Here is a 12,387-nt window from a genome sequence, read left to right as displayed (position 1 = left end):
GTGGCTCCAGAAGGGTCTGGGGGCGGGGCTCCAGGAGGGTCCTGTGATGTCCTGGTGGCTCCAGAAGGGTCTGGGGGGCTCCAGAAGGGTCCTGAGGGCTCCAGGAAGGTCCTGAGGGCTCCAGGAGGGTCCTGTGATGTCCTGGGGGCTCCAGGAGGGTCCTGTGGTGTCCTGGTGGCTCCAGGAGGGTCTGGGGGGCTCCAGGAGGGTCCTGTGGTGTCCCAGGGGGAGTTTTTTGGGGGTCTCCTCTACTTGCCGGCGATGAGGGGGTTGCGCAGGACGACGATGACGGAGTCCCCGCGCAGGAACATCTTGGAGATGTAGCGGTCCTTGTTGACCGGCTTGGATTTCTTCTTGCCCTTCCCGCTCTTGGGCACCTCGGTCCACATCTCCTTCACGTTCTCCAGCACCATGTTGCAGTGCCTGGGGGGTGGGGACACACACACAGGGGGGTTTTGGGGGGGTCCCAGTGCCCAGGTGGCACTGTGGGGACAGCCTGAGGAGCTCTTGGGGACCCTGGGGACCCCGTGGAGACCCTGGGGACGCTGAGGAGCCCTTGGGGACACCCTGGGGACCCTGGGGACACTCTGTGGACCCCATGGGGACGCTCTGGGGACACCCTGAGGAGCCCCTGAGGACCCCGTGGGGACCCTGGGGACACCCTGGTGATGCCCTGAGGACCCTGGGGACACCCTGGGGACACCCTGGGGACACTCTGGGGACACTGAGGAGCCCTTGGGGACACCCTGGGGACACTCTGGGGACAGCCTGAGGACCCTGGGGACCCCGTGGGGACCCCCTGGGGACACCCTGGGGACCCCCTGATGATGCCCTAAGGACCCTGGGGACCCCGTGGGGACCCTGGGGACCCCCTGGTGATGCCCTGTGGACGCTCTGGGGACACCCTGGGGACAGCCTGAGGACCCCGTGGGGATCCTGGGGACACCCTGGGACACCCTGGGGACATGGGGACCCCATGGGGACCCTGGGGACACCTTGGGGACCCTGGGGACACCCTGATGATGCCTTGAGGACCCTGGGGACACCCTGGGGACACCCTGGGGACGCCCTGAGGACCCTGAGGACACCCTGGTGATGTCCTGAGGACCCTGGGGACAGCCTGGGGACACTGGGGATCCCCAGGGACACCTTGAGGACCCTGGGGACACTCTGGGGACCCCGTGGGGACCCTGTGGATGCTCTGGGGACACCCTGGGGACACTCTGGGGACACTGAGGAGCCCTTGGGGACGCCCTGGGGACACCCTGAGGACCCTGGAGACACCCTGGGGACACTCTGGGGACACTGAGGAGCCCTTGGGGACGCCCTGGGGACACCCTGGGGACCCTGGGGACACCCTGGGGACCCTGGGGACACTCTGTGGACCCCATGGGGATGCTCTGGGGACACCTTGGGGACAGCCTGGGGACCCTGTGGACACCTTGATGACAGCCTGGGGACCCTGGGGACACCCTGGGGACAGCCTGGGGATACCCTGGGGACCCCCTGAGGACCCTGGGGACAGCCTGGGGATGCTGAGGAGCCCTTGGGGACACCCTGGTGATGCCCTGAGGACCCTGGGGACACCCTGAGGACCCTGGGGACACCCTGGGAACCCCGTGGGGACCCTGGGGATACCCTGGGGACACCCTGGGGACCCTGTGGGGACCCTGGGGAGCCCATGTGGACCCCATGGGGACCCTGGGGACACTCTGGTGATGCCCTGAGGGCCCTGCTGACCCCCTTAGGACCCCCTGGTGACACCCTTAGGACCCTGGTGACCCCTGTGCTGACCTGTCAAAGGCCTTGACCCGTCCCAGGAGCTTCTTGTTGATGAGCACCTGGGGACCCCTGGTGACCCCCTGATGACCCTGATGACCCTGGTGACCCCCTGATGACCCTGGTGACCCCCTTAGGACCCTGATGACCCCTCTGCTGACCTGTCAAAGGCCTTGACCCATCCCAGGAGCTTCTTGTTGTTGCGGCAGTTGATGAGCACCTGGGGACCCTGGTGACCCCTTAGGACCCTGGTGACCCCCTGGTGACCCTGATGACCCTCTGGACCCTGGTGACCCCCTTAGGACCCTGCTGACCCCCTGATGACCCTGATGACCCTCTGATGACCCTGGTGACCCCTGTACTGACCTGTCAAAGGCCTTGACCCGTCCCAGGAGCTTCTTGTTGTTGCGGCAGTTGATGAGCACCTGGGGACCCCCTGGTGACCCCCTGATGACCCTGATGACCCTGGTGACCCCCTGGTGACCCTGCTGACCCCCTGGTGACCCTGGTGACCCCCTGGTGACCCTGGTGACCCCCCTACTGACCTGTCGAAGGCCTTAACCCGTCCCAGGAGCTTCTTGTTGATGAGCACCTGGGGACCCCCTGGTGACCCTTAGGACCCTGGTGACCCCTTGGTGACCCTCTGGACCCTTGACCCTGATGACCCCTCTGCTGACCTGTCAAAGGCCTTGACCCGTCCCAGGAGCTTCTTGTTGTTGCGGCAGTTGATGAGCACCTGGGGACCCCCTTAGGACCCTGATGACCCCCTGGTGATCCTGCTGACCCTGCTGACCCCCTGATGACCCCCTTAGGACCCTGGTGACCCCCTTAGGACCCTGGTGACCCCTGTACTGACCTGTCAAAGGCCTTGACCCGTCCCAGGAGCTTCTTGTTGTTGCGGCAGTTGATGAGCACCTGGGGACCCCCTGGTGACCCCCTTAGGACCCTGGTGACCCCTGGTGACCCTGATGACCCCCTTAGGACCCTGCTGACCCCCTGATGACCCTGGTGACCCCTGTACTGACCTGTCAAAGGCCTTGACCCGTCCCAGGAGCTTCTTGTTGATGAGCACCTGGGGACCCCTGGTGACCCCCTGGTAACCCTGGTGACCCCCTTAGGACCCTGGTGACCCTCCTTAGGACCCTGGTGACCCCTGTACTGACCTGTCAAAGGCCTTGACCCGTCCCAGGAGCTTCTTGTTGTTGCGGCAGTTGATGAGCACCTGGGTGTTGTTCTTGACGCTCTGGGTCAGCACCGACAGGGGCCCCGTGTTGAACTCCTCCTCCTCCCGCTTCTGCAGCTCCTCCGGCGTCATCTCGCTCTTGGGCTTGTTCAGCAGGCTCCTGGGGGGCACCAGGGGGGTCAGGGGGTGTCAGGGGACAGCAGGGTGTCAGGGGATGGCAGAGGACAGGCAGGGGGACAGAGGATCTTGGGGACAGAGTCAGGGGACAGCAGGGGGACAGCAGGGGGCACAGGGACAGGGAGGGGGACAGTGGGGCTAGCAGGGGCACCAGAAGGAGTGTCAGGGGACAGCAGGAGTCAGAGAGGACAGCAAGGGATAAGCAGAGAGTGTCAGAGGGACAGCAGGGTGTCAGGAGGGGACAGCAGGGGTGTCAGGGGACAGCAGGGGTCAGGGGTGTCAGGGGACAGCAGGAGAGTCAGGCGGGTGTCAGAGGGGACAGCTGGGGGACAGCAGGGACAGCAGGGGTGTCAGGGGACAGCTGGGGTGTCAGGGGACAGCAGGGGGCAGGGGACAGAGGACAGCAGCAGGGTGTCAAGGGGACAGCAGGGGGTCAGGGGACGAGGGACAGCAGGGGACGTCAGGGGACAGCAGGGGACAGCAGGCTCAGAGGGGAACAGGGGAGCAACAGGGGCGTCAGGGGGACAGCAGGGGGTCAGGGGGATGGCAGGGGGACAGGAGGACAGGGAGTCAGGCTCTAGGGGGGTACAGGGGCACCAGGGGGGTCAGGGGGATGGCAGGGGATCAGCAGGGGTACAGGGGACAGTCAGGGGACACTGAGGGATGTCAGGGGACAGCTGGGGGCACAGGGACAGCAGGGGATCAGTGGGGGTGTCAGGGGACAGCAGGGGTCAGGGGACGACAGGGATGTCAGGGGGACGACAGGGGACAGCAGGGTGTCAGGAGGGACAGGGGGGTCAGGGGGACACCAGGAGGGGTCAGGGGGATGGCAGGGGAGGTGTCAGGGGGCACAGGAGAGCAGGGACAGCAGGAGGTGTCAAGGGGGTGTCCAGGGGTGTCAGAGGGACAGCAGGGGTGGTCAGGGGATTGCAGGGGGTGTCAGGGGTGGCAGGGGACAGCAGGGGCAGGGCACAGGGGACAGCAGGGGACAGCAGGGACAGGAGGGGACAGTAGGGATGTCAGGGGGACACAGCAGGGGTCAGGGGGGACATCAGGGGGTGTCAGGAGGGGACAGCAGGGGGGCAGCAGGGGTGCAGGGGGATGGCAGGGGTGTCAGGGGGACAGCAGGGGATGGCAGGGGGTGTCAGGGGGACAGTAGGGGGTATCAGGGGGTGTCAGGGGGACAGCAGGGACAGGAGGGGACAGCAGGGGTATCAGGGGGGATGGCAGGGGACAGCAGGGGCACAGGGGACAGGGGGAGGGACAGTGGGGACAGCAGGGACACCAGGGGATGTCAGGGGGACAGCAGGGATGTCAGGGGACAGCAGGGGGATGGCAGAGGAGTGTCAGGGGGACAGCAGGGGGCACAGGGACAGCAGGGGACAGCGGGAGGGACAGCAGGGATGGCAGGGGACAGCAGGGGGTCAGGGGGACACAGGAGGAGTCAGGAGGGCACAGGGACAGGAGGGACACCAGGGGACACAGGGAGGTCAGGGGACAGCAGGGGACACAGGGGACAGGAGGGGACAGCAGGGGGAGTCAGGGGGACACAGGGGACAGGAGGGACAGCAGGGAGAGTCAGGAGGGACACAGGGGACAGAGAGGGACACAAGGGGACAGCAGGAGGTCAGGGGGGACAGGAGGGGTCAGGGGGACACAGGAGGGCAGCAGGGGACAGGAGGGACAGCAGGGGACACAGGGGACAGGAGGGACACGGGGACAGAGGACACAGGGGACAGCAGGGGGTCCAGGAGGATGGTCAGGGGGGCACAGGGGACAGGAGGAGGGACACAGGGGCAGGGGACAGCAGGGGGTCAGAGGGGACACAGGGGGACACAGGAGGACACGGAGGGACAGGAGGGACACCAGGGGACAGCAGGGGGACACAGGGGACAGGAGGGACACAGGAGGGGTCAGGGGGACACAGGGGACAGCAAGGACAGCAGGGGGGGACAGAGGGGGACAGGAGGGGACAGGAGGACACGAGGGAGGGACAGCAGGAGGCACAGGGGGACAGGAGGGACAGGAGGGGGACAGAGGACAGGAGGGACATCAGGAGGACAACAGGAGGGTCACGGGGGACACAGGAGGGTCAGGACACAGAGAGGGACAGCAGAGAGGGACAGCAGGGGGACACAGGGGGACAGGGAGGGACACGCAGGGGACAGCAGGGGAGTCAGGAGGGACAGCAGGAGAGGGGCACAGGGGACAGGAGGGACAGGAGGGGACACAGGCGGGACAGGAGGGACAGGAGGGGACACAGGGGACAAGGAGGGACACAGGGGGACACAGGGGGGACACAGGGGACAGGGAGGGCATGAGGGGACAGCAGGGGGACAGCAAGGGACAGCAGAGGACACAGGGTCAGGGGGACACTAGGGGACATCAGGAGGGCACAGGGGGACAGGAGGGGACACAGGGGGACAACAGGAGGGACAACAGAGGGGCACAGGGACAGGAGGGGACAGCAGGGGAGATCAGGGGGACACAGGAGAGGGACAGGAGGGACACCAGGGGACACCAGGGGGACAGCAGGGGGGACACAGGGGACCAGGAGAGACAGGAGGGGACACAGGGACAGGAAGGACACAGGAGAGATCAGGGGGACACAGGAGGGGACAGGGGAGGGACACAAGAGGATACAGGGGGACACAGGGGGGTCAAGGGGGACACAGGGGAGGTCAGGGGGACAGGAGGGACATCGAGGGGACAGCAAGGACAGCAGGGGGACACAGGGACAGGAAGGGACACAGGGGACAGGAGAGATGGGTCAGGGGGACACAGAGGGACAGCAGGGGGACAGGAGGGGGGTTCAGGGGGACACTAGGGACAGGAGAGGAAACACAGGGAACAGCAGGGAGGATACAGGGGGGACATCAGGGGACAGGAGGGACAACAGGGAGATCAGGGGGACACAAGAGGGGTCAGGGGGACACATGAGGGACAAGGAGGGACACCAGGGACAGCAGAGGGGACAGCAGGAGGGGGAGTCAGGGGGACACAGGGGACATCAGGGGACAGGAGGGACATCAGGGGACATCCAGGGGACATCGAGGGGACATCAGGGGACAGCGGGGACACTGCAGGGAGGATCAGGGGACACAGCAGCGACGTGGGAGGGACACACACACAGAGCAGACCCTGGAGCCACCTTTCCCATTCCCATATCTCCCCTCCTCCTTCATCCTTCCATCCCCCTCCCCCTTTATTCCCCTTTCCCTCCCCTCATTCCCCATCCCCCGCCCCACGGTCCTCCGCCCCCGTCCTCTTTCACACCTCTTTGCCTAAAATCTAAATCCCCAAAAGTCCCCATCCCAGTCCCTCACATGGTTCCTCCGGTCCCTCCCGCCGCCTCCGCTGCGCTTCGGGTCACAGCGCCCGCGTCACTTCAGGTCAGCGCCGCAGGCAGCCAATGGGAGGCGAGGGGCGGAGCCAGAAAAAGAGGGCGTGGTTTAAGAAGGGGCAGGGCCAATGGTTTTTGTGGTCCCAGGGGGGATTTTGGGGGATTTTTGGGGGTCTTTGTGGGTTTAGGAGTCCCAGGGGAGTTTGGGAGGAGTCACGCGAGGCGTGGTCAGGGAAAGGAGTGTGGTAGAGGGCGTGGTCATGACGGGCGTGGTCAGAGAGGGGCGTGTCCTAGGAGGGGATCTGTCGGGTGGGTGGGCGTGGCTTATTAGAAGGGCGTGTCCAGCAGAGGGGTGTGGCAGGGTAGGGTGTGTCGAGGAGGGCGTGTCCTGCGTGGAGAGGCGTGTCCTGCGTGGAAGGGGCGTGTCCCAGAAGGCGTGTCAAAAGTGGGTGTGTCTTTGAAGGGACGTGTCCTGGGGGCGTGTCCTGCGTGGAAGGGAGCGTGTCCCAGGGGCGTGTCCGATGAGGGCGTGTCCGCGTGGAGGAGTGTCAGGGGTGTGTGTGTCCCCACAAGGGGCGTGCCCCAGGGGCGTGTCCCCGTGTGGAGAGGCGGTGTCCATGAGGGGGTGTGTCAGGCGGCAGAGGCGTGTCTTAGAGGGCGTGCCCGATAAGAGGCGTGTCCCAGGAGAAGAGAGCGTGTCCCGGGAGAGGGGCGTGTCCCGAGGGGGCGTGTCCCAGGAGAGGGGCGTGTCCCGGGAGAGGCGTGTCCCAGGAGGGCGTGTCCCAGGAGAGGCGTGCCCGAGGCAGGGTCAGGCGGTGGAGTGCGGGCGCCGAGGCGCAGCAGCGGCAGCCATGGACAGGCAGCCCAGGCCGAGGTACAGGAGGAGGTCCCAGGGGGTCCAGGGCTGAGACCCCTGTTGAGGGGGCAGGGGGCACAAGGACCAGGGGTCCCAGGGGCTGGGACCCTTTGGGGGGAATGGGGGGCACAGGGTGAGCCCCGGCCATGGACAGGCGGCCCGGGCCGAGTACAGGGGGTCCCAGGGCTGAGACCCCCTTTGGAGGGAACACTCGGGACAGGAGGTGCAGGGAGGGTCAGGGCTGAGACCCCCTTTAGGGGGCTGGGGGGGCACAGGTGAGACCCCGGCCATGGACAGGGCAGCCCGGGCCGAGGTACAGGGGGTCAGGGGGTCCCAGGGCTGAGACCTTTGGGGAGGGACGAGGACGGGTCCTCAGGGAGGTCCCAGGCTGAGACCCCGTGGGGAGAGGGGACACACAGGGTGGACCCCCGGCCATGGACAGGCAGCTCGGGGAGAGGACAGGGGTTCCAGGTGGAGGTCCCGAGGCTGAGACACGCCCTTTGGGGGCGGGGGGACACAGGGTGAACCCCGGCCACGAGGGGTCCCAGGCTGAGACCCCAGTGGGAAGGCAGGATTGGGACCCCGAGTGGAGTGGGGAGAACAGGGAAGGGTCCTCGTGGGGAGGGGGTCCTGGGGCTGCGACCCCTTTTGAGGGGGCAGGGTGGGCTCCTGAGCACGGGGGAGGGGAAGGTCCCGAGTTACGACCCCGGGTGGGCGAGTCCGATCCCCAGGGGTGGTCGTGGGTTGGGATCGGTCCCGTGGGAGGGTCCCAGGGCTGCGACCCCAGGATGGGCAGGATCGACCCCGAGGACAGGGTGGGGGGGTCCTGTTCACTTTGGGGAGTCTCAGGACAGGAACGTGGAGGGGAGGGGCAGGATCCGCCCCTGGTTGTTCAGGATTGGGACCCCTGTGGAGGAGGAGGGGCAGGATCAGCCTCATTTGGGGGTCCCTGGGCTGGGGGCTTTGGAGGGGGTGGGATTCGATCCTGAGGGGTCCCAGGGATGGTTTTTTGGGGGAAACGTCAGGCCCCTCCAGGGTGGGTGTGGAGGGTCAGGAGTGGGGGTGGGTTCGGGGAGGGTCAGGACCCTCCCCCTCAATCTGGGGGGTAAAGGATGAGTGAGGGGCGTCTGGAGGGTGGGACCCCTGGGTCGAGGTGGGACCCCTTGGATGGGGGGAGGGTTTGGTCTCCGCGTGGCACCCACGGAGGATCGGGGGGTGGGGGTGGGGTGGGGGTGGTCCCTATAGGGGGAGGGGGCTGGGGTGCTCAGGGGACCTCCAGGGCCTTCCCGAGTGGGGGGGGCAGGGTGTGGGGGTCCTCGTGTGGGGACACAGGTGGGACACGGGTGGGGCATGTGTGGACACGGGTGGGTTACACGGTGGGGCATTGGGACACGTGTGGGACATGCATGTCCTCGTGTGGGACACGTGTGGGACATTGGACACGGGTGGGACACGTGTGGGACATTGGACACGGGTGGGACACGCGTGGGACATTGGGACATGTGTGGGACAGTGGGACACGTGTGGGACACGTGTGGGACGTGTGGGACATGCATGTCCTCGTGTGGGACTCTGGGACACGTGTGGGACATTGGGACATGGGTGGGACATTGGGACACGTGTGGGACACATGTGGGACATGCATGTCCTCGTGTGGGACAGTGGGACATTGGGACACGTGTGGGGCACGTGTGGGGCACTGGGACACTGGTGGGACATTGGGACACGGGTGGGACATTGGGACATGTGTAGGACACTGGGACACGTGTGGGACATGCATGTCCTCGTGTGGGACACTAGGACACGTGTGGGACACATGTGTGACATTGGGACACGCGTGGGACATGTGTGGGACATGTCTGTCCTCGTATGGGACACTGGGACACATGTGGGACATTGGGACACGTGTGGGACGCTGGGACACGTGTGGGACACCTATGGGACACTGGGACACGTGTGGGACATGTCTGTCCTCGTGTGGGACGCTGGGACACGTGTGGGGCACGTGCACACACGTGAGGGACACGTGTGCAAGGCTCTCGTGGCCTCGTGGGAGACACGTGTGTGTCACGTGTGTGTCACGTGTGTGTCTCGTGTGGCCTTGGTGTGACATCCCTGTCCCCTCCCACGGTGGGGGGGGGTCCCCCCTTCTCTGGGGGTCCAGGGAACCCCCCGGGGTCTGGGGCTGCTCCCCCCAGCCCAGTGCTGGTCCCAGTTAGTGCCTCATGCTAGTCCCAGTTAGAGCCCGGTGCTGGTCCCAGTTAGAGCCCGGTGCCGGTCCCAGTCCTAGTCCAGTGCTGATCCCAGTCCCACTGCAGTGCTGGTCCCAGTTAGTGCCCGGTGCTGATCCCAGTCCCACTCCAGTGCTGGTCCCAGTTAGAGCCTGGTGCTGGTCCCAGTTAGTGCTTCATGCTGGTCCCAGTCCCAGTCCAGTGCTGGTCCCAGACCCAGTCCCAGCCCAGTGCCGCTCCCGGCACCTCATACTGGTCCCAGTCCCAGTCCCAGTCCCAGTCCCAACCCAGTGCCGCTCCCAGCACCTCGTACTGGTCCCAGTCCGTTCCGGGAGCCGTCCCCCAGTTGTCCCAGTTGTCCCAGTTCATTTACATCCCTCGGCGCTCATTTGCATGGCCACGCCCCCTCCCCCGCGCCCCTCCCCCGCGTCCCCCGGCCAGGCCCCGGGCGCGGAGCCAGGAACAGCAACGGGAACGGAACAGGGAGAGAGAACAGGGAGAGAGAGGGAACAGCCCGTCCCGAGCAGCGCACGTGCACCAGGGATCGGCACGGAATGGGGCAGGGAACATGGGAATGCATGGGATGGAACACGGGAGGGCATGGGATGGAACATGAGAACACATGGGATGGGACATGGGAACACATGGACACACGTGCACCAGGGATCGGCACGGCACGGGACAGGGAACATGGGAATGCAGGGGATGGAACATGGGAGTGCATGGAATGGGACATGGGAACACGTGGACACACGTGCACAGCAGGCTGGGCACAGAATGGGACAGGGGAACATGGGAATGCATGGAATGGAACATGGGAGTGCATGGGATGGAACATGGGAACACATGGGATGGAACATGGGAACACATGGACACACGTGCACCAGGGATCGGCACGGAATGGGACAGGGGAACATGGGAATGCAGGGGATGGAACATGGGAGTGCATGGGAATACATGGGATGGAACATGGGAACACATGGAATGGAGCATGGGAACACATGGACACACGTGCACCAGGGATCGGCACGGCACGGGACAGGGAACATGGGAATGCAGGGGATGGAACATGGGAGGGCATGGAATGGGACATGGGAACACATGGGAACACACGTGCACGGCAGGCTGGGCACGGCACGGGACAGGGAACATGGGAATACATGGGATGGAACATGGGAACACATGGGAACACATGGAATGGAACATGGGAATACATGGAATGGAACATGGGAGTGCATGGAATGGGACATGGGAATGCATGGAATGGAACACGGGAGTGCATGGAATGGGACATGGGAACACATGGACACACGTGCACGGCAGGCTGGGCACGGAATGGGACAGGGAACATGGGAATACATGGGATGGAACATGGGAATGCATGGAATGGAACATGGGAGGGCATGGAATGGAACATGGGAACACAAGGACACACGTGCACCAGGGATCGGCACGGAATGGGACAGGGAACATGGGAATGCAGGGGATGGAACATGGGAGTGCATGGAATGGAACATGGGAACACATGGGAATACATGGGAATGCATGGGATGGGACATGGGAACACATGGGAACACATGGACACACGTGCACAGCAGGCTGGGCATGGAATGGGACAGGGGAACATGGGAATGCAGGGGATGGAACATGGGAACACATGGGAAGAATACATGGGAATGCATGGAATGGAACATGGGAATGCATGGGATGGAACATGGGAACACATGGGATGGAACATGGGAGTGCATGGGATGGAACATGGGAACACATGGGAATACATGGGATGGAACATGGGAACACATGGGAATGCATGGAATGGGACATGGGAGTGCATGGGATGGAACATGGGAACACATGGGAATGGAACATGGGAACGCATGGGATGGAACATGGGAGTGCATGGAATGGAACATGGGAACACATGGGAACACATGGAATGGAACATGGGAACGCAGGGGAATACATGGGATGAAACATGGGAACACATGGGAATACATGGGAACACATGGAATGGAACATGGGAACACAAGGACACACGTGCACGGCAGGATCGGCACGGAATGGGACAGGGGAACATGGGAACACATGGAATGGAACATGGGAACACATGGAATGGAACATGGGAATGCATGGGATGGAACATGGGAGTGCATGGAATGGGACATGGGAACACATGGGATGGAACATGGGAACACATGGAATGGAACATGGGAGGGCATGGAATGGAACATGGGAGTGCATGGAATGGAACATGGGAACACATGGAATGGAACATGGGAATGCATGGGATGGAACATGGGAGTGCATGGAATGGAACATGGGAGTGCATGGAATGGGACATGGGAACACATGGGAACATGGGAACACATGGAATGGAACATGGGAACACATGGAATGGAACATGGGAACACATGGGATGGAACATGGGAGCACATGGAATGGAACATGGGAGTGCATGGGAATGGAACATGGGAACACATGGAATGGAACATGGGAATGCAGGGTAGGGAACATGGGAGTGCATGGGAATACATGGGAACACATGGGAACACATGGGAACACATGGACACAGAACATGGGAACACATGGGAATACATGGGAACACATGGACAGGAACATGGGAACACATGGGAATGCATGGAATGGGACATGGGAACACATGGGAACATGAGAACACATGGGATGGGACATGGGAACACATGGGAATACATGAGATGGAACATGGGAACACATGGGATGGAACATGGGAACACATGGAATGGAACATGGGAGTGCATGGGATGGAACATGGGAACACATGGAATGGAACATGGGAACA

At 63.7% G+C, this 12,387-nt stretch overlaps 1 protein-coding gene across 1 annotated transcript; it reads right to left on the bottom strand.

Moving 5' to 3' along the window:
- Positions 1–231: 231 nt before the first annotated feature.
- On the bottom strand, positions 232–6,470 carry SNRPD2 (small nuclear ribonucleoprotein D2 polypeptide). Its single transcript, XM_050306107.1, has 3 exons — positions 6,466–6,470; positions 2,943–3,122; positions 232–423 (listed from the first exon to the last, which is right to left on the bottom strand). Coding segments are annotated over exons 1-3 (357 nt in total). The 5' UTR covers positions 6,468–6,470; the 3' UTR covers positions 232–248.
- Positions 6,471–12,387: the final 5,917 nt, after the last annotated feature.

The sequence above is a fragment of the Myiozetetes cayanensis genome, unplaced genomic scaffold (genome assembly GCF_022539395.1).
Source record: "Myiozetetes cayanensis isolate MyiCay16 unplaced genomic scaffold, myiCay2020 scf112, whole genome shotgun sequence".
NCBI classification, from domain to species: Eukaryota; Metazoa; Chordata; class Aves; order Passeriformes; family Tyrannidae; genus Myiozetetes; species Myiozetetes cayanensis.
Note: the sequence above shows the minus strand (reverse complement) of the source record. Positions and strands in the feature narration are given on the sequence as shown.